This window comes from Somniosus microcephalus, chromosome 18 (genome assembly GCF_052327205.1).
Source record: "Somniosus microcephalus isolate GS21.2 chromosome 18, FLI_Smic_1.0, whole genome shotgun sequence".
In the NCBI taxonomy this organism is placed as follows: Eukaryota; Metazoa; Chordata; class Chondrichthyes; order Squaliformes; family Somniosidae; genus Somniosus; species Somniosus microcephalus.
Genome location: NC_141004.1, coordinates 75,437,707 through 75,460,081, shown reverse-complemented (window position 1 = coordinate 75,460,081; position 22,375 = coordinate 75,437,707). Strand labels below are relative to the sequence as shown.

Genomic DNA, 22,375 nt, shown 5'->3' with positions numbered 1-22,375 from the left:
TGCGTGTGAGAGAGATTGAGAGTGAGTGTGAGAGAGATTGAGTGAGTGTGAGAGAGATTGAGAGTGAGTGTGAGAGATTGAGAGTGAGTGTGAGAGAGATTGAGAGTGAGTGTGAGAGAGATTGAGAGTGAGTGTGAAAGAGATTGTGAGTGTGAGAGATTGAGAGTGAGTGTGAGAGATTGAGAATGAGTGTGAGAGAGATTGAGTGTGAGAGAGATTGAGAGTGAGTGTGAGAGATTGAGAGTGAGTGTGAGAGAGATTGACTGTTAGAGAGATTGAGTGAGTGTGAGAGAGATTGAGAGTGAGTGTGAGAGAGATTGAGAGTATGAGAGAGATTGTGTGTTAGAGAGATTGAGTGAGTGTGAGAGAGATTGAGAATGAGTGTGAGAGAGATTGAGAGTGAGTGTGAAAGAGATTGAGAGTGAGTGTGTGAGAGATTGAGAGTGAGTGTGAGAGAGATTGTGTGTTAGAGAGATTGAGTGAGTGTGAGAGAGATTGAGAGTGAGTGTGAGTGAGGTTGAGTGAGTGTTAGAGAGATTGAGTGAGTGTGAGAGAGATTGAGAGTGAGTGTGAGAGAGATTGAGTGAGTGTGAGAGAGATTGAGAGTGAGTGTGAGAGATTGAGAGTGAGTGTGAGAGAGATTGAGAGTGAGTGTGAGAGAGATTGAGAGTGAGTGTGAAAGAGATTGTGAGTGTGAGATTGAGAGTGAGTGTGAGAGATTGAGAATGAGTGTGAGAGAGATTGAGTGAGTGTGAGAGAGATTGAGAGTGAGTGTGAGAGATTGAGAGTGAGTGTGAGAGAGATTGACTGTTAGAGAGATTGAGTGAGTGTGAGAGAGATTGAGAGTGAGTGTGAGAGAGATTGAGAGTGAGTATGAGAGAGATTGTGTTAGAGAGATTGAGTGAGTGTGAGAGAGATTGAGAATGAGTGTGAGAGAGATTGAGAGTGAGTGTGAGAGAGATTGAGAGTGAGTGTGAGAGAGATTGAGAATGAGTGTGAGAGAGATTGACTGTTAGAGATTGAGTGAGTGTGAGAGAGATTGAGAGTGAGTGTGAGAGAGATTGAGAGTGAGTATGAGAGAGATTGTGTGTTAGAGAGATTGAGTGAGTGTGAGAGAGATTGAGAGTGAGTGTGAGAGAGGTTGAGTGAGTGTGAGAGAGATTGAGTGAGTGTGAGAGAGATTGAGAGTGCGTGTGAGAGAGATTGAGAGTGAGTGTGAGAGAGGTTGAGTGAGTGTGAGAGAGGTTGAGAGTGAGTGAGAGAGATTGAAAGTGAGTGTGAGAGAGACTGAGAGTGAGTGTGAGAGAGGTTGAGAGTGAGTGTGAGAGAGATTGAGAGTGAGTGTGAGATTGAGGGTGAGTGTGAGAGAGATTGTGTGTTAGAGAGATTGAGTGAGTGTGAGAGAGATTGAGAGTGAGTGTGAGAGAGGTTGAGTGAGTGTGAGAGAGATTGAGTGAGTGTGAGAGAGATTGAGAGTGAGTGTGAGAGAGGTTGAGTGAGTGAGAGAGATTGAGAGTGAGTGTGAGAGAGATTGAGAGTGAGTGTGAGAGAGATTGAGAGTGAGTGTGAGAGAGGCTGAGTGAGTGTGAGAGAGATTGAGAGTGAGTGTGAGAGAGACTGAGAGTGAGTGTGAGAGAGGTTGAGAGTGAGTGTGAGAGAGATTGAGAGTGAGTGTGAGAGAGATTGAGAGTGAGCGTGAGAGAGACTGAGAGTGAGTGTGAGAGAGATCGTGAGTGAGTGTGAGAGAGAGTGAGAGTGAGTGTGAGAGGTTGAGAGTGAGTGTGAGAGGTTGAGAGTGAGTGTGAGAGAGATTGAGAGTGAGTGTGAGAGAGAATGAGAGTGAGTGTGAGAGAGATTGAGAGGTGCGGTTCCTGTTGACAGTGAATGTATGTTTAAGGTGAGGTGCTGGTTCTAGTCCTATGCAGGACTGTATGTCGAGCAGTTCTCTAACGGAGCTCTGTCTAGCCTGGTGTCTGTGTTGTATGGAGCAGGCAGCTTGGGTTGCAGCATGTTCCCTGACACACTGGCAGGTCACGGTTTGCATATTCTCAATATTGGCTATTTCCCAACAAAAGCTTGTTTTCCAGTAACAGCCCATCAATCTTGTGTCTGCTAGAATGCCTGCTCAGGTTCCAACCAACACCTAACACAGCCGCAGAGACAGCTTGATGCGGTATAGGGATAAGGCCAAAGTTTGCAGTGTGCTTGCATTACTTACCCCCTAACCCATAGCCATATCACTGTCTGAGTCTAGTGAGCAGGTCCCAGCGTCTGACGCGTTCCCCCACATTCCGCCTTCAGAGGCTTTGTTGTCAGTAGTGAAGGGGCCATTTGCAGACAGAAACCTTTGACCTTTTCCTCAGCTCGTTCTGTTTTGACCATTTACAACTATAGTCACGATTTAAACTCCCTTGTGCCCTACTCACCCTATTCTCACAGGCCTCACACCAACACGGGTTAGATACAGAGTAAAGCTCCCTCTACACTGTCCCATCAAACACTCCCAGGGCAGGTACAGCAAGGGATAGATACAGAGTAAAGCTCCCTCTACACTGTCCCATCAAATACTCCCAGGGCAGGTACAGCACGGGTTAGATACAGAGTAAAGCTCCCTCTACACTGTCCCCATCAAATACTCCCAGGGCAGGTGCAGCACAGGTTAGATACAGAGTAAAGCTCCCTCTACACTGTCCCCATCAAACACTCCCAGGGCAGGTAGAGCATGGGTTAGATACAGAGTAAAACTCCCTCTACACTGTCCCATCAAATACTCCCATGGCAGGTACAGCACGGGTTAGATACAGAGTAAAGCTCCCTCTACACTACCCCATCAAACACTCCCAGGGCAGGTACAGCACGGGTTAGATACAGAGTAAAGCTCCCTCTACACTGTCCCATCAAACACTCCCAGGGCAGGTACAGCATGGGTTAGATACAGAGTAAAGCTCCCTCTACACTGTCCCATCAAACACTCCCAGGGCAGGTACAGCACGGGTTAGATACAGAGTAAAGCTCACTCTACACTGTCCCATCAAACACTCCCAGGGCAGGTACCGCACGGGTTAGATACAGAGTAAAGCTCCCTCTACACTGTCTCATCAAACACTACCAGGGCAGGTACAGCACGGGGTTAGATACAGAGTAAAGCTCCCTCTACACTGTCCCATCAAACAATCTCAGGGCAGGTACAGCACAGGTTAGATACAGAGTAAAGCTCCCTCTACACTGTCCCATCAAACACTCCCAGGGCAGTTACAGCGCGGGTTAGATACAGAGTAAAGCTCCCTCTACACTGTCCCATCAAACACTCCCAGGGGCAGGTACAGCACGGGTTAGATACAGAGTAAAGCTCCCTCTACACTGTCCCATCAAACACTCCCAGGGCAGGTACAGCACGGGTTAGATACAGAGTAAAGCTCCCTCTACACTGTCCCATCAAACACTCCCAGGGCAGGTACAGCACGGGTTAGATACAGAGTAAAGTTCCCTCTACACTGTCCCATCAAACACTCCCAGGGCAGGTACAGCACGGGTTAGATACAGAGTAAAGTTCCCTCTACATTGTCCCATCAAACACTCCCAGGGCAGGTACAGCACGGGTTAGATACAGAGTAAAGCTCCCTCTACACTGTCCCATCAAACACTCCCAGGGCAGGTACAGCACGGGTTAGATACAGAGTAAAGCTCCCTCTATACAACCCCATATATGCACTCTACCCCTTACCTCAGGACCATTGTCCCACACTATCTAGCCCAAGCCCTCTCCTGGTGAGACAAACAATTTGGCGCCAAGTGAGAAACATTTTGTGCTGTGGATCCATGGGTTGAGCCTGAGGCTTAACTCATTTCATAGAGTCAGCAGGAGAGAAGAATTTCATCCCATCATGGGTTGGATTTGATCCCAAGTCCCAGGGGTCCCCCTCTCACTTAGAAAATTAATTTGTAATGCATAATGGCAATAATTAAACTCGGACTATTAGAATATCGGGCTGACAGTATTCATCCTGGATTCACGCATTGAAGGGTTGGACTGTGTCGCCATGGTAACTGGGAAGGCCTGAGCTGCTGGTCTCAATCCAGGCGAGTGTGAGGAGGCCACTTTAGGATCTGTGTTGATAAATTCTGTTCCTCCTTCACCCTGTCAATTCACAGGGTATCAAGCAACCGTCACACACTCAAAGCCAGCGTCCGACGCACCAGACTTCAGGGTACGCAAGCTGATGAGAGTCCCCATTCCAGACCTGTCACCAGGCAGATTCTCCCTGCAGGTTTCTCCAAGCGTCTCTCTCTGTAGAATTACTGACCCATGTCCCCTTAAACCCTACAATTTTTCTGAGCGGTCCTTTGCTCTTGGTCTTTAATCCTGGCCAATCAGGGTTGGTGAGGCCCCTGTGTTTGACCCAACAGTAGTCTCCTCTGCTGCAAAGCATCATGGGCTGCGACCTAGTCACCTGAAGACCGCTGGTCACCGCAGGTGGTAGAGGACTCTCCAAGGACGGTGTTAGAAACATCAGCAGCCTAATAATTATTACATTTAGTTCATAATTAAACTGTAAATTGTCTCTTATTAATATCCTATAAAATTAGAAGGATCCATTCATAGAATAAGTCCACTTGTGACATAAAAATGGGTTAAAATTTTTTTAAAACAGCCCAGCCGTTGAGAGGCGGGGGCTGGGCACTTTGGGCTGATTTGGAGGAAGGCCGGTTGTCTCGGAGAGGGGGCTGGCACTGTGTTCACAGGTTCCCTGCCAGGAGTGGACTGTGCTCCCCGCTGTACGTGTGCCCCTGGAGTTTGTCGTACAGAGTCTCATTGTGCAAATCCACCTCTGCGTGCAAGGTTATCTTCTGTTCAAGGTGAGAGAGAGAGAGAGAGAACGAGACGGAGGATTAAAGGGCATATCCATGACAACACGCAAATCATTCAGTCAGAATGTTTATTTTTTAACCCATTACCATCGCTGCCTCTTGTTATCCCTTTCTTCAAACGTGAGCTTCTTCCTGGACTGACACTATAGGAATGTTTGGGTGAGACATTAAACCAAGGTCCTGTCTCCCCTCTCAGGTGGGTGTTAAAGATCCCACGCCACCATTTCAAGAGGAGCGTTCTCCTCGGTGTCCTGGCCAATATTTATCCCTCAACCAACCTCACTAAAAAATCAGATTAACGAGCCATTCATAGAATAGAATCAGAATTTAACAGCACAGAAAGAGGCCATTCGGCCCATCGTGCCTGTGCCGGCTCTTTGAAAGAGCGATCCAATTAATCCCACTCCCCCTGCTCGTTCCCCAGAGCCCAGCAAATGTTTCCCCTTGAAATATTTCTCCAATTCACTTTTGATGGTTACTATTGAATCTGCTTCCACCGCCCTTTCAGGCAGTGGATTCCAGATCACAACAACTCGCTCAAAAAACATTTCCTCATCTCTCCTCTCGTTCTTTTGCCAATTATCTTAAATCTGTGTCCTGGTTCCCAACCCTCCTGCCGCAGTTTCTCCTTATTTACTCTATCAAAATTCCCTTCATTGCAGGTTGTGGGATGTTCCTGGCACAGAGCGACTGTCTCCTTTGCTCACGTAAGTGATTGCCTTTCAAGAAGGAACTTACTGTATGGATCACTTGGGGAAGATCAGTCGCTCTATAAATGTAAAGGAAAGAAAGACTTGCATTTCTATAGCGCCTTTCACAACTTCAAGACGTCCCAAAGCGTTTTACAGCCAATTAAGTACTTTTTGACGTGTACTCACTGTGGTAATGTAGGAAACGCGGCAGCAATATTGCGCACAGCAAGATCCCACAAACAGCAATGTGATAATAACCAGATAATCATTTTTTTAGTGATGTTGGTTGAGGGATAAATATTGGCCAGGACACCGGGGAGAACTCCCCTGCTCTTCTTCGAATAGTGCCAGGGGATCTTTTACATCCACCTGAGAAGGCAGACGGAGGCCTCGGTTTAACGTCTCATCTGAAAGACGGCACCTCTGACAGTGCAGCACTCCCTCAGCACTGCACTGGAAGTATTGACCTGGATTATTGCTTCAAGTCTCTGGAGTGGGACTTGAACCCACAACCTACTGACTCAGAGGCGAGAGTGCGGCCCACTGACTATTAGTGTAATGTAAGTATTTAAAACTGATAAAAGGGAGTCAAGAAGTCCATGAAATGTGAAGCAGGGTCAGCTCGGGTGTTGTTGGGCTGTGCTTCACCAGAATGATCCTGGCCCGAGTCAGCACGGGTCCCTTTGCACTGTTTATGTGACCACTCCCAAGCACAGCCTGGGCCTGCGTTCACTGTTGTTTATTTGCTGGTGAACCGGTCCCAGGTCAGATAGACACAGACTCTCCACTGCTAGTGGTGAGACTCTGTGACCAGGGTCACACAGCACAACCCAACCTGCATCAATGTGATTACTGACATAACACCAGAGCCACTCACCCCTTAAAGATGCAGCACACTGCCTAACTGTGACACTCAGTGCCCAACCTCATTGTAACGTTAATGGGAGTGAGTTGGGCAAGATTAATCTCCATTTTAAAGTACTACCTTCTGTCCTTAAAATTATATAACGATTTGCATTTATACAGCACCTTTAATGTAGTAAAACATCACAAGGCACTTCACAGGAATGTTATCAGACAAAATTTGACATCGAGCCAAAAGAAGGAGACATTAGGGCAGGTGACCACAAACTTGGTCAAAGAGGTAAGTCTTCAGAAGGGTCTTAAAGGAGGAGGGAGCGGTAGAGAGACAAGAGAGGTTTAAGGAGGGAACTCCACAGCTTAGGGCCTAGGCAGCCTAGGACCAATGGTGGAGCAAAGGAAGTGGGGGATGCACAAGAGGCCCGAATTGGAGGAACGCAGAGATCTCGGAGGGTTGTAGGGCTGGAGCAGATTACAGAGTTAAGGAGGAGTGAGGCCATGGAGGGATTTGAACACGAGGATTTATGATTAAATAGCAAAACTTACGGCAATTTGGGAAGCAGAGGAGTAGACTTGATTGGACCACAAGAGTTCTGCACAATACAGGTTGAGGAGCTGGGAGACAGCAAACTGAGGCACGACAGCACTGCCACTAGCAGGAGGGTGTAATTACAGTGCGACAAGTTTACATAGGGTGTTCTCAGTGTGGACATAGGAATTTATAATGGGAAAAAGTTGACACAAGTGTCACAACAGGTTTTGCAGGCAGCCATAAGATTTTTAATATAGTTTCCAAAAATATATAGGCTGAGAGGGACGCTGTGGAACATCCAGCGGGAATGTGCTGTAATATCGGGAAGAACAAGTGAAATTCCTAGTCGGAATGTGGAATACCAAGGAGCTATAACAACAAGTATCCCGGCTAATACCTTGGGCCATCCGGAGGATTGTTCATGGGCTGTGCCAGGCCAAAGCGGTTCTGGCTCAGCTCAGCCCAGACCTTTTCCACTGCCCTTGTGAACTCTCCCAGGTACAGTCTGGAGCTGCTCTGACACACAAACCTCTTCCTCACTTGTTTCTGAGACTATCAAAGTAGAGCTAGTGGCCATATTGGTGAGACCATCAAAGACCAACCGGGGTTTCAGGGCACGAGTTCCTTTGAGCTCCGCCAAGGTACTTCAGTACCAATTTAAACCTCGTTCGGCGAGACTCACCTGAAAATCCCGGATGTAAGTCAGGAAGAAACTGAGGAAGGAGAAGGCGAGGGACCATTCAGAGACCGTACTGACCATGTGTAACGTGTAACCCTGACAAAAAAACAGGAGGCCAACAGTTAGCATCAATACATCTAACCCGGAATACATCCAGTCTCAGTCCAGACTCACTGTCCACTGCATTAAATCCACACGGGCCAGCACAGTCTGGCCTCCAGCTCTGTCATTTGTACTTGGCAATTTGAAAATACATTGAGAATCCCCAGTCACACACTCCCAGTGGGGATAGTGGCATCGCATTCGATGTACAAACATACAAATAGATAGGTAGGAAAAGACCAGCTGGTCCATCAAGCCTGCCCATACTCACAATAGTTGGAGCATCGTGACCAGACACATCCTGAACGGCCTCCTCCTGTTCCTATGTAACTGGCTCGAGGGGCTGAATGGCCTATTTTCAAGGCTCTATTCCTGGTCTCCGGGGCCCTGCTCCTTGCTTCCTGGACTCTGTTCCTAGTTTTCTGGTTCTGTTCCTGTTTTTTTTGGTCCTGTCCCTGGTTTTCCAGGCTCTGTTCCTGATTACTCTTCATCTCCATTCCTTTTGCCCCTCCATCCTCTCTCCTGATGCTGATAACTATTAGGGTATGTTATGAGACCTTGCCCCTGTGCGGTTCCTGCGTGGCCCCCAGCACCGCAGAGCACTTACCATGAAATCCTGTCATGATTCCCGATATGGGCTCACATGTGTGGGGGGAGGGGTTGCCCCGTGCAGCCGTACTCACCCATAACATTTACCCTATTCTGGGGTAGAATCCAGGGTCAGGTGGCCTCCAATACTTTGCCCAGGTAGCTATTCACATTTGAATCAGTAGAGTGAGCGTTGGCAGGATATTGAACCATGGGAGCCATCACAGGAAGTCAATTTCTGTCCTCACCTGGCGTGGGAAGAGGACAGAAGCTGTGTTTGTGGAGGGCATGTCAGCCTCAGATAATGGGGAACGTTGGGTGGGAGTCGAATGATCTGTCCTTCCAAGCTCTTCTTATCACGTTCCCTAAACCTGGACACCCAAACCTGGAGCTCTCCCACAGGTAGGTTTTATAAACTGGGTTGGAGCTGGCTTTGTAGCTGTGGATAGAACAGTAAGCGGCTGCAAAGACTGCCCTGTATTTCTTCTGAGCTGAGGCTTTAGGAAAAGTAAGCACTCAGGCGCTAGGTCGAGCTGCTCTCCATAGGACGGTAAACAAGGTGACCATGATCGACCATGAGTTCGATAAATGGTTTGAGTTTCAGGAGGTTGAGAATGACTATCAGCAGTTAAAGGAAGGTGGCGGTTGAACAGGGACAGGCTGTTCATTGTTGGCCAGGAAAGATTTGCTTTTATACAGGATGTCCCAAAGCATTTCACAGACAATGAAGTACTTTTTGGAGTGTAGTCACTGTCTTAATGAAGGAAACGCGGCAACCAATTTACACACAGCAAGATCCCCCAAACAGCAATGACATAATGGCCAGATAATCTGTTTTAGTGATGTTGGTTGAGGGATAAATATTGGCCAGGTCACTGTTCTTCTTCAAAATCATGCCATGGGATCTTTTATGATTTAAGACGGCGCCTCCGACAGTGCAGCACTCCCTCAGCACTGCACTGGAGAGCCAGCCTGGATTATGAGCTCAAGTTTCTGAAGTGAGACTTGAACCCACGACCTTCTGACTCAGAGGCGAGAGAGTGCTGCCCACTTTTTTTATTTTTTTATTTTTTATTATACTTTATTGAACATTAAGAACATTTACAACATCTTGATCATTACATTGTATGATACAAATCAATTCCACCGCCCTGCACAGCCATTCCACCACCACATTTTAACATCAAAACCTGAAGTTTAATTTGTCACCTGTAACATATATTAATCGATTGTACTTTAAAAATTGGTTGTAAAATACTGTCCTTAAATTCCTTTCTGAATAAAACATCCACAGAGCCTTATAATGGTCTTTTAGCTTATATTTAAAATACTCTTTTAGATTGATTCTCCTCCCCTTAAAAAACAGAGCATTCCTTCTTTGCACAATCACGAATCTAGTCGAACTGAACATTAAATTATTTGCCGCTCCGCTAGACTCGGGCAGACTCTCCTGCAATCTCCATCTCAAAATTGAGTCCCACGGAATTCCCATTCTCACTCTTCGGTCCCCACCCAGCAAAAAAGCTTCACACAACTGTCGAACATAGTACTTAAAGTCATTTAACTGCGGACATAACACCAGTAAATGGGACAGAGTCTCATCCTGTGTCCCACACATTGGGCAAGTTGCCGCCTCCACTCGTCCAATCTTGCACAAGACCGTCATGGTAAAAATCCGGTTATGAGCCAATTTGAAATCCAGTTCAATCCATTCTGGGCATTTAAAATTCGCCCACACTCCCTTCCAAATCCTGTTGAAGTCCAGCTGTGGGTATATACTCTGCCAAAACTCCTGACCAGCAGGTGTCTTGAATCTCCATTCTCTGAATACCTCATAGAAATCTCGAGTATTACAGTTGTCAAATTGGACTAACTCTCCCCCTTTCTCCAGTACAAAGCTTGGAAAAGCAGGACGCATTTTACTTCCTTTGGAGATTTCTGCATTTATTTCTTCCATCCAATCCTGTGGCATTGCCCTCACAATCTTCTCATACATGATTCCTATTGCTTTTCCTTCTACCTCCTGATCCTCCTCCCACACCATGTTCCTCACTATCGCTTCCGGCAACCAACCTGGAATCACGTCGTATAATACATCTTTCACAGATATAATCCCAGCTTTTATAAAAGCTTGATTAAATAAAACCTCTCCTTCGATGTTGACCCACCTGTTCAAAAATAAGGGCTGTTCTAAAAATTCCTCAGCCCCCTTGAGCATAAACTGCACACTTTTTAAAAATTGGGCCCAAGTCTCTACAACCCCCTTATAAAACCTAGGGAGAAGCTTAATCGATTTCAAAAACATATTATTGTATTCCATATACAATATCCCCTGCCCTCCTATCCCACTTCATTTTAAAAAATGCTCAAAACAACTCTTCCAAAAACTTGAATTTGACTTCTGAAGAAATCTCTTCACCCATTTGATTCTAAAGGATTTTTTCTTCAAATCAATATCTGGGAAGTTGAGTCCTCCCTGATTTCTCCGTCCAATGATGGTATTGTAAGCCACCAAGGCTGGTTTCCCTTCCCATAAAAACCTCACACAAGCCTCTCGGATGGACTTTTCTGCCCACTCAGGAATATCCTCCACCGTCAATAAGTACCATAGCTTAGATAGCAGGAGGGCAGACACCACTGTCGCTCTTCCTTGCACTTTCAACCACCTTCTTTCCCATCTTCCCAAAATCTTTTTAATTTTCATAACCTTCGGTTCCCAATTTAATCGATCCACTTCTCCCCTGTCTTTCTTGCACCCCATATGCACCCCCAGAACTTCCAAAACCTCCACCACCTTAAAGGGACATTCCCCCAACCATTCCCCCCTACCCCTCCCTACAATCAGGCATTGGGACTTACTATAATTCACTCTGGCACCTGAAGCTCTACAATATTCCTCCACTACCTCCATAGCTTTCCTCACTGACTCCCCATTTCTCAATGTTAAGGTTGTGTCATCTGCATATTGGTGTATCACCGACACCAGCCCAGAACTGGGGACCACAATCCCAACTACACCTTGTTTCTTTCGCATCATGTAACCTAATGGTTCTGCTACCAATGTGTACAGCAGTGGGGACAGGGGACAACCCTGTCTCACTGATCTCTGTATCGGAAAATACTTAGATAAAAAACCATTACATTTAACACAGCTAAATATGTTTGAATAAAAAATCCTTATCCACTGAATGAAATTTTCCTTCAAACCAAATGCTTCCAAAACCTTCAATAAAAACTCATGAGAGACCCTATCAAAGGCTTTCTCTTGATCTATCTTTAATACATAAGCCTCCCTCCCACTCTTTTCCATGAACTCGATCGCATCTCGGATTGAGACCACAGAGTCTGCAATGTCCCGGCCTATGACTCCATAGGACTGAGAGGGCAAAACTATCTCCGGTAACATAACCCTCGCCAAGATCTTATAATCCACATTTAATAGTGTGATGGGCCTCCAATTCTTCAGATCCCGTCTATCCCCTTTATTTTTATATAAGCTAAGCTTATGATACCTCTCCTCATAGATGGGGCCAGGCTTCCCTCAATTTTAATTTCCGTAAAAACTTCTAAGAGCAATGGACTTAAAATCTCGAAAAATTCCTTATAAAATTCTGCACTTAGTCCATCGGACCCTGGGCTTTTCCCCCCCTTCATTCCACTTATTGCTATTTTTATTTCCGCTAATCCTACTTCTTTATCACACATGCTTCTCTCATCCTCCTTTAAACCCTTTTCAATAAAAGCAGTAACCTTCTCCATCTCCAAATTGGAAATGTCTTCTTTTGTATATAGCTCTTGATAAAAGCTGCTAGCTGCCTCCAAAATCTCCTCACTTTCATGAATGGTCTTCTCCCCAACCTTCAACTCCTCAATTAACGATAATCTCTGTCGCAGCTTCTCTTGCTCTAGAAAATATCTAGTGCATCTTTCGCCCTCCAATGCATCTCTAGCCTTTGCATGGAGAATGGCCCCCTTGCATTTTTCAGCTTGCAATAATTCCCACTCTTCCTTTAGCACCCGGAACTTAGTCTCAGCTCCCTTATCCCCTCTGTCAACTGCTTTACAGACATCCGTAAACCTTTTATTTATATTCTCTTCTCGATGCCGGTTAGCTGCCGCCCTCTTTTTCCCATAACGTACCGAAAAAACTTTTACCTCATATTTGAAATTGTCCCACCAAACTCTTCTTTCTTTCAAGAACAAAAGTTCCTTCTGAGCATTCTTTATTATATTTATAATCCCTTCTTTATAAGCAATTTCTTTCAGGTATTGATTGTTTAAAATCCACACCCCTGAACCGATCTTAACTCTGCTGTTCCTAATTCTAGGAACCAATTCCGAGTGATCACTAAAAAATACTTTTTTATAATAAACCTCCATCACCTCAGAACTTAACCCTTCCCGCATTAACACAAAATCTATTCGGCTCTGTTTTAAAACATCACCCACCCAACCTGCTCTGGAGAACTCCCTTTTTATGGGGTTCCGGTCCCTCCATAAGTCTCTCAAATTTAAATTTGCCATCATTTTTATAATCATCCCTCTGGAGTTATCCTCTTTAAAGGTCATCTGGGCTGAAATGTCCATCCAAGATAAAAATACATTAAAATCCCCCACTATACAAGGATTTTCCACCTCTGCCACTTCAGTGAATAACCCCCGAAAAAACTCGCGACGCTTGCAATGGTCGTTCGGTGCATAGATATTAAAAAGATCACAATTAAATCCCTCCAATTTTACCCTTAGCTGTAAAAATGTCCCCTCAGTGTCCTTGTCCACCAAGGCAACGTTCTCTTCTATGGACGGACTCACCAAAACAGCCACCCCTCTACGGTTATTGTTGGCACAACTTGCAAACACCTCTCCCTTCCAAACCTTCTGAACTCTTTCTAGAATATCCTCATCCCAAAAGGTTTCTTGCAGACACAACAAGTCCGTGCCTTTAAAACCCTGCAACAACTGCTGCAATTTCTTCTCAACCCTCAGTCCGTTCACATTGATCGAGACCAATGTAATCATGGCTCCAAAGAAGGGAAGTATGCCCAATAATCTCCCCATCATTTAATCTCTGGCTCTTCCCTCCTCTCATGCTCCTTCTCAACTTTTCGGGCAGCTGTTGCTTTTTCCTGCAGCCTCCGGCTCTTTTTCCCCTCCTGTTTGACCCCTCCCTGCTGTTTCAGCCTCTTCCTTGCCTTACCTTTGGGCCCAGGGGCTGCCCTTTCTCCCTCCTTCTGCCCCTCACTAACCTTTCCCTTTCCACATGATGCCACCCCACCCCCGACTTCCATGTCTCTGTCCCCCTCTAATTCCTCACACTCAAGCTCTTCTGCAACCCCCTGTGCCTGCTCCCCGTCCGATACATAATCCTGCTCCCCGTCAGATACTTCATCTCCCATAGAGAGTCTTCCTGCTATCGCAGTTTCTCCCACTGTGCCGCTCCCTTCGACCACGTCTCCACCTCTGACCCTTTCACCTTGTTCCCTCACTCCATGGGACAATGGCGCACCTAAATTGTTCCCTTCTGACATCTCTATCTCGCCGATCCCATTCTGCTGTCCCTTTAAGGCTCCTGCCTCTTGCACCCTCTCCCCGCCCTGCCCCCTCCCGCTCACCAAAATATCTGACTCCCCGCCTTTCCCCGGAGCACTCACTTCCACCACACACCCCGCTCCTGCCTCCTCTCCCCCCGCAGACACCAGACTCCCCAGGGGGAGCCGAACCGCACTAAGGCTCAAGTCTGCACTCGACCCTCACTGCCCGCTGCTGTCTTTGTTCCCCTCCATAGCACTCGCCGTGTTTTCCGCCATCTCCATCTCGATCTCCGCTCCGCCAACCTCTGCCTCTTCCTGTGCTCCTTTTTCCTTCATTTTACAGACTGTGTCCTCCGACTGCAACGCACCTCCGGCCGTTCCACACTCCTCTCCTGCTCCTCATCACTCATTTCGCTCCCTTCTGCCACACACTCACAGCGGGCGGGGCCTTTACGACACACCCCACAGCTCTCCGCCTTGCAGCTCTGCGCGATATGTCCCGACTCACCGCAATTGTAACAATACAAATCAGGACAGTTTCTCACGAGATGGCCATGTCCCACACAATAGTAACACACCTTTACTTGGTTATCGTGCAGCACACGTAAGTATTGTACTCCTTCCAGTGTCTCGAACTTCATACTGTAAGGCAAAGACCTCACCCCCTCTGGGAACCGCACCTTTACATACCGGGTTCCGTCTGCTACCCGTGCTCCCGGATAATACCTCCTCTTTATTTTGGAACAGATTTTAATGTCCCACGACTCCAACTTTTGGCTCAGCACTTCGTCCTCGATGTACACAGGCAAGTTCAAAAATGAAACCACCACCTCCTCTGAATATAGCAGAGTCACCTCCAAAAATTTCTCCCCAACTTTCAGACTGAGCAGCAGTTTTTCCACCTCCTCACGGCCACTGACCATCACCTCAAATCCCACGTTTGGTTTTGGTCGGCAGGCAAAACAGCTTCCCTCACCACAGTCCTCATGAACCGCCTGGATTATATCCCAGGCTCGAATCTTCTTATCTTCACATTGCACCACCACCGTATTTTCTTTACCAAACCTCCTGAGGTCCCGGCCCAAATCCTTGGGCCTTTTTTTCCCCTTCCCACCACAGTTTCTTCCCTAATAAAATTCCTCTCGGGAATATTGTCCTCTGAGGGGCCCGGCACTCCGGACCCCTCAGCAGCTATCTGGCTGTTTTTTGTGGGCCAAAAAGGCCCTAAAACCTGAAAACAACACCCCAAAACCCTCCACCAACTTTTTACAAAACTTCCTCCAACACCCAGCTGCAATTAGGCAACCAGTCACAGCTGGCTCACTCCTAGCCCCTCCCACCTAGAGAGTGCTGCCCAGTGAGCCACAGCTGACACTTGAAGAACATCAGCATCGCTCATTATTAACCCTCTTAAAACAGCAGAGGAGAGTAAGGGGAAAGTAATAAAGAGGATCCACCTGTTCTCTGGGGCTATCCCCAGAAAGGAGCCCACCAGACTGCCTGGACAATACATACCGTCCAGCGTAAATAGGAAAAAGCAAAGTAGCCAATTAACATTTATACTTTGCGATAGATCGTTCTGCCCAAAGTGATGGATCCCAACTCTAAGGCTGGAACATTCTGATATTAGCACTCAATACCAGTATCAAGCGCTCCCAGGTTAGGCACAGGGGATAGTTGGAGTGTGAAGCATCACTTTATTCTGGAACCTGTGGGAATTTTCCACTCTTTAACACATGGCTCCTCCTGGCAATTTAGTACCAACTTATAGAAATCAGGGTAGCTTTGTGCTCAGTGGGCAGCACTCTCTCTCTCTCTCGCCTCTGAGTCAGAAGGTCGTGGGTTCAAGTCTCACTCCAGAGACTTGAGCTCAGAATCCAGGCTGGCTCTCCAGTACAGTGCTGAGGGAGCGCTGCACTGTCAGAGGTGCCGTCTTTCGGATGAGGCGTTAAACCGAGGCCTCGTCTGTCCTCTCAGGTGGACGTAAATGATCCCATGGCATTATTTTGAAGAGGAGCAGGGAGTTATCCCCGGTGTCCTGGCCAATATTTATCCCTCAACCAACATAACAAAAACAGATTATCTGGTCATTCTCACATTGTTGTTTGTGGGATCTTGCTGTGTGTAAATTGGTTGCCGCGTTTCCTTCATTACAACAGTGACTACTGTAAGGTTCAAAAATTTCTGCAAAACCCCAGAACAGAAGGAAAACCTTATTTAAAACGATTTTGGAACATCACAGAAGAAATCTGTAAAAAGGATAAATTGTATGGTTGGGCCTAGCAGAAGAATTCAAAGAGTTAAATTACACATTTTCCCTAAATGTAAGGAAGGAAGAGATTTTGGACTGTTTTTAAGGAATTATTGGGCCAAAGGGATTTAGAATAAAAATCCTAGGAAGATTTGGCTGGTTTAAAAGACATGTTCAGGCTTGTAAAAGGCTGTTACACAGGGGAGGTGGGGTGGGCCCCCAAGTTTGGATATTGGACAGTCTAAGAATGTCCTCGGCCACCTCAGCCTTTTACATAAAGACAATAAAACCTGTTCCCGCCAGAATTTGCAGAGCCAAATACATGAATAAAAACAGGACATGTCCCCAGCAACACAAAGGAAAGAACATAGCCTTACAGGATACAACAATCAAACCACAGTCCAAAACCAATCAAAGAGATTGACAAACGTTTTGCATTTATAAACTAGTTTCAAGGCAATCCCAAAACCAGTTAAAATCCGATTAAGAGTTAGATGGACCATCCCAGAAACTCGTTAAGTTTAGATGGGCCATCCCCAAGGCTCGTTAAAGTTTTAAAGCCTATTAAAAATAACGAGCCCACCAAATTTAACAAAGAAAACCCGAGATTTGGCGGTCAGATAAGCCAGGCCTCAAACCAGTATAATTGAGGCCTGCCTTTTCAGTTCAACAGTCAGCTCAGAAGTTGGTTCGAGTTCAACCAGCCAGTTCGAGAGAGAGAGATCATCACCGGAGGCTTGAAGGAAGAAAGAAGAAATGGAGATCGCGGCAACCAGAGGCCTACAGAAACCAGCAACCACCAATATTACCACCAACCAGGTAATATTGGGCCACCGCGACCAACAAGAAATCAACCGCCGAAAAATTCATGAACCAGAGACTTGTTTCCACTCTACAGGCTAGTCTGACTTACCCCATGGTAAGATTTGGACTCAAAAGACCCTAAAACTAGCCCTAACCAAAGAAAATCAGGTACTCACCTGATACATCCAACAGCACGACTAAACGCATTAGCGGACCAACCCAAACTGAAGACCCAATGCAGATGCAGTCTTCTACCACGTCCGGGGTACGGCAGGCCCCAACCGCCATAACTAAGGAGAATCCCAAAATCGCGAACCTCTACAGTCTGTCAAGAAAGTCGTTTTGGTGAGCATTTCCTGGTCCTCTGGATTCCAGCCTAGCTAGTGTAGTGGGGTTGGGAGGGTAAGGGATTTTGTATATTGTAATTCTCCCTCGCTTATTCTGCGTGTTCCCCACCCTTTTAGAGTATAAGTTTTTATTGTATTGTATATTTTCCTGTCTCAAAATAAAGATCTGAATTCTTTTGACCAACCCAGGTGTCTGTTGCAAGTTTATTACAACCCCCAAATAAGTCCAAAGTCTAGAACAAAAGGGAGTGGGAGTGATTCGAACCGCTCAAAGGAGTCAGAGGGGAAGCTGACAAACAAACCACACACCACCCCTTACAGCATGGCGACCGCGGCAGGACTTTGGCAAAAGGGATGTAATGCAATAGCCCCTATGTTTGATGAAAGAACGAAGATGGAAGAGAGGATTTCCTCTTACGTTTTTGAGAAGGTGAATATCACCAAGAAATGGGTGGCCAGTCAGTTGCGTGCTGGGCATCCCATGGACGCTGCAGCCAAATGGACTGAGAGCAAGGATCATAAGAAGTAGGTGGAGAAGGCCATCTGGTTGGTCTGCGCCCTATGACAGATTCAGCATTTTGATCAGCACATTAAAATGTTAACAGAAGAGCTGCAGGAGGCAGCCAAACTGTCTCAAGCAAGGGCTCTAGCAGGGGAACGATTATTGGAGGAATTAAACACCCAAAATCAGGAAAAACTACAGATAGTAGAGAAACATAGGAACAAACAGGAATATTTTCGGTGTCAAGTCACCGAGGCAAAAGGAAATGAGCTAGTACTGAAATAGGAGAACGCTCGCCTAACCAGACAGTTAAGGGAACAGGAGGAGCTGTACAGAAATATAAAGGCAGCTTATCAAGTAGCAAGCACAAGGGAGTTTGAAGTGGGAGATCACGGCCCCTGTCAAAAGCAGATAGAAAGTTTAAAACTTGCTGGCCTAGAAATTGAGTGGGGTTAGCGCCCATTTTGAGGCGCTAGAGGGCCTAGCGCCGCAAGTACAGCCGATTGAGAAATTCACTTGGGCGCTGCCATCGGCGTTAGCCGGTTGCCCTGCGCCGGCACCGATGATGTCATCGGTGTGCGCAGCGTCCCGGTTGCCGTGGCAACGCGCCCGAACGCCGAAATTGAGTTGCGGCCGCCTCGCCCGTGGTAGCCGCAACCAACGATTTTTCAGAAGTTCGCTACGGGTCTTAGCGCCGGCGCATTAAGGTCGCGCGGCGGCCGGCCGCTTTCCCGGCGGCCGCCTGCCCGCACCTCCCTCCCCGGACTCCTCCAACACCCCCCCGCGGCACAGATGCGTGTGGGCCACGAGCCCGGCACTTCTCCGAGGTGCCGGGCTCATTTTTCTCCACAGATCAACGGCCAGCGGTCGGGTGCAGGCAGCTCCTCCTTAATGGAAGGAGGAGGCCTGCACTTCCCCAGCCTGCCGCACCGCATCGGGTGCCGCAGCGGCGGATTAGCGCCGCAATGCGGCAGTCAGCGCCCATTGCGAGGCGCTGACACCCTCCAGTAGCGCCGGCAGCTGTCTGGGCGCGGCGCTACTGAATTTTTGGCGCGCGCAGGGGGACTTAGCGCCGGCGCTAAATTTCCGGCGCTAAAGCCCTGGCGCGGCGCCAACTCAATTTTTAGGCCGCTCTGTCCAGGGCAAAAGGCATGGTATGCCTAGTAAGCCCAGGTGCAACCTAGGTAGACCTGGAAGTAGAAGTTGAAACTGTGCAGACGTCACCTGTGGCGCCGGGTAGCAACTCGGTTGGGCAGCAAGAGGGGCAAGCAATCTGTAGGGAAGACATGGAGGAGTGCACACCGCCGCCACCTGTGGCGTCGGGTTTTGACTCGGTTTGGCAGCAGGCAGAAGTGGGCAAATAATTGCAGGAAAGGTCGGAGCCGGGGCCGATGTGCCCAACTCGACAGCAGAAGTTTGGCCCACCTGGGGTAGGTGGGGGCCAGGGGCCCCTTGAAAGCCAGTTTGTGATTCCCCCGAGAGCGGAGAGGCGGCGGACCTGCGAAGAAGCACCAGAGGCGGCGGAGGTGCTTAAGGAGCAACCCGAGGCAGCGAGGCCCAGAGCCCCGAGAGCGGAGAGGCGGCGGACCTGCGAGGGAGCACCAGAGGCGACGGAGGCACTTAAGGAGCAGCCCGAGGCAGCGAGGCCCAGAGCCCCGAGAGCGGAGAGGCGGCGGACCTGCGAGGGAGCACCAGAGGCGGCGGAGGTACTTAAGGAGCAGCCCCGAGGCAGCGAGGCCCAGAGCCCTGAGAGCGGGGAGGCGGCGGACCTGCGAGGGAGCACCAGAGGCGGCGGTACATAAGGAGCAGCCCCGAGGCAGCGAGGCCCAGAGCCCCGAGAGCGGAGAGGCGGCGGACCTGCGAGGGAGCACCAGAGGCAGCTTACCAATCCAGGTTCCGGGAGAGGGAAGCAAAAAGTAATCAAAGTGTGACGTCACCAAGAAGCAGGTAAGTGGTTGGTGAGTATTTTCTTTCTAAATTTTTCTAAACTTAAATTTTGTGGTTTCTAAGGTCGCTGTTGTGTAGCGGGGACTACTATTAAGCAAGGGCCTTTGAATATATCATTTAATTGAAGTGAAATGGGTGGGATTCATTTAATTTTAATTAATTAATTAAAGGGTAAGTCATGGCAGGACAGCCCAGCCCCGTAGTATGCTCCTCCTGCTCTATGTGGGAAATCAGGGATGCTTCCTGCGTCCCTGACGACCATGTGTGCGGGAAGTGTGTCCAGCTGCAGCTACTGACAGCCCGCATTGCGGCAATGGAGCTGCGGATGGATTCATTTTGGAGCATTCGCGATGCTGAGGACGTCGTGAATATCACATTTAGCGAGTTGGTCACACCGCAGGTAAAGTGTGTACAGGCAGGAAGGGAATGGGTGACCAGCAGGCAGAGTAAGAGGCGCAGGCAGGTAGTGCAGGAATCCCCTGTGGCCATCCCCCTCTCAAACAGATATACCACTTTGAATACTGTTGGGGAGAATGACTCATCAGGGGAAGGCAGCAGCAGCCAACTTCCTGGCACCATGGGTGGCTCTGCTGCACAGGCTGGGAGGAAAAAGAGTGGAAGAGCTATAGCGATAGGGGACTCAATTGTAAGGGGAATAGATAGGCGTTTTTGCGGCCGCAATCGAGACTCCAGGATGGTGTGTTGCCTCCCTGGTGCAAGGGTCAAGGACGTCTCGGAGCGGCTGCAGAACATTTTGGAGGGGGAGGGCGAACAGCCAGTTGTCGTGGTACACATAGGCACCAACGATATAGGTAAAAAATGGGATGAGGTCCTAAAAGCAGAATATAGGGAGTTAGGAGGTAAATTAAAAAATAGGGCCTCAAAGGTAGTAATCTCAGGATTGCTACCAGTGCCACGTGCTAGTCAGAGTAGAAATAGGAGGATATTTCAAATGAATACGTGGCTAGAGGAATGGTGCAAGGGGGAGGGATTCAAATTCCTTGGACATTGGAACCGGTTCTGGGAGAGGTGGGACCAGTAAAAACGGGACGGTTTGCACCTGGGCAGGGCCGGGACCGATGTCCTAGGGGGAGTGTTTGCTAGTGCTGTTGGGGAGGGTTTAAACTAAAGTGGCAGGGGGTTGGGAACCTGAGCAGGGAGACAGAGGAAAGGGAAACAAGGAAAAAAGCAAAAGACAGGAAGGAGAAAAACAAAATTAGAAGGCAAAGAACTCAACAGTTTAAATCAAACATGGTCACAGTAAATAATAATTCATATAGGTCTGAGAGCGTTAAAAAAACAAGCCTGAAGGCTTTGTGTCTTAATGCGAGGAGCATTCGGAACAAGGTGGATGAATTAGCTGCGCAAATAGAGGTAAACGAATATGATTTGATTGGGATTACAGAAACATGGCTCCAGGGTGGCCAAGGCTGGGAACTCAACATCCAGGGGTATTCAATATTTAGGAAGGATAGGCAAAAAAGAAAGGGAGGTGGGGTAGCATTGCTGGTTAAAGAGGGGATTAACACAATTGAAAGGAAGGATATTAACTCTGATGATGCAGAATCTGTATGGGTAGAACTGAGAAATATCAAGGGGCAGAAAACATTAGTGGGAGTGGTATATAGACCTCCAAACAGTAATACGGAGGTTGGGGATGGCATTAAAAGGGAAATTAGAGAAGCATGCAGTAAGGGCACAGCAGTCATCATGGGTGACTTTAATTTACATATAGATTGGGCTAACCAAATTAGTAAAAATACTGTGGAGGAGGAATTCCTAGAATGTTTACGGGATGGTTTTATGGAACAATATGTCGAGGAACGAACCAGAGATCAGGCCATCTTAGACTGGGTATTATGTAATGAGAGAGGATTATTTAGCAATCTTGTTGTACGAGACCCCTTGGGTCAGAGCGATCATAATATGATAGAATTCTTCATTAGGATGCAGAGTGAAGTAGTTGCCTCAGAGACTAGGGTCCTGAATTTAAATAAAGGAAAGTACGATGGTATGAGGCGCGAATTGGGTAGGATTGATTGGGGAATGTCACTCAAAGGGTTGACGGTGGATAGGCAATGGCAAACATTCAAAGACAGCATGGATGAACTACAGAAGTTGTTCTTCCCAGTTTGGGATAAGAATAAAACAAAAAGGGTGACTCAACGGTGGCTAACAAGGGAAATTAGGGATAGCATAAGATCCAAGGAGAGGGCATATAAATTGGCCAGAAAAAGCGGTAATCCTGAGGATTGGGAGCAGTTTAGGATTCAACAAAGGAGGACAAAGGGATTAATTAAGAAGGGGAAAATAGAATATTGTAGGAGTCTACGTACTCCGAGCAAAAAATACTGAACTCGGAGAGGTTCAACAGAAAAGGTTTAATTCTTGAGACTGCATGTTGAACACAAAATGGCGTCAGAGCCGACACCAATTCCGACTGCTTTTCATCAGTCCACAGCTTCGACTGCTCCTCCCCCGCTCTGGGCTTAACTATGTTGCAGATCGAGTTTCTTAAAGGTGTGATCCTTCTTAAAGGCATGATGCCTGATTTATAGTCTACGGACCGAAAAGCGGATTGTGTCCTTTCTGTGGTCGGTATGCCACACAGCTCCCCCCAGAATCCGCTAGTAGGGAGTGTACGAACCGGCGTGGCGGCTTGATGGCACG

At 47.6% G+C, this 22,375-nt stretch overlaps 1 protein-coding gene across 1 annotated transcript in view; it reads right to left on the bottom strand.

The window, feature by feature from the left end:
- Positions 1 to 1,900: 1,900 nt before the first annotated feature.
- Positions 1,901 to 22,375, bottom strand: part of dram2b (DNA-damage regulated autophagy modulator 2b) — a 470,741-nt gene continuing 450,266 nt past the window's right edge. Inside the window, exons 7-8 of the mRNA XM_086011690.1 lie at positions 7,637 to 7,729; positions 1,901 to 4,848 (exon numbers count right to left, since the gene is read on the bottom strand). Of these exons, the coding sequence (XP_085867816.1) occupies positions 4,738 to 4,848; positions 7,637 to 7,729 (204 nt within the window). The 3' untranslated portion in view covers positions 1,901 to 4,737. The remainder of the gene's footprint in view (positions 4,849 to 7,636; positions 7,730 to 22,375) is intronic.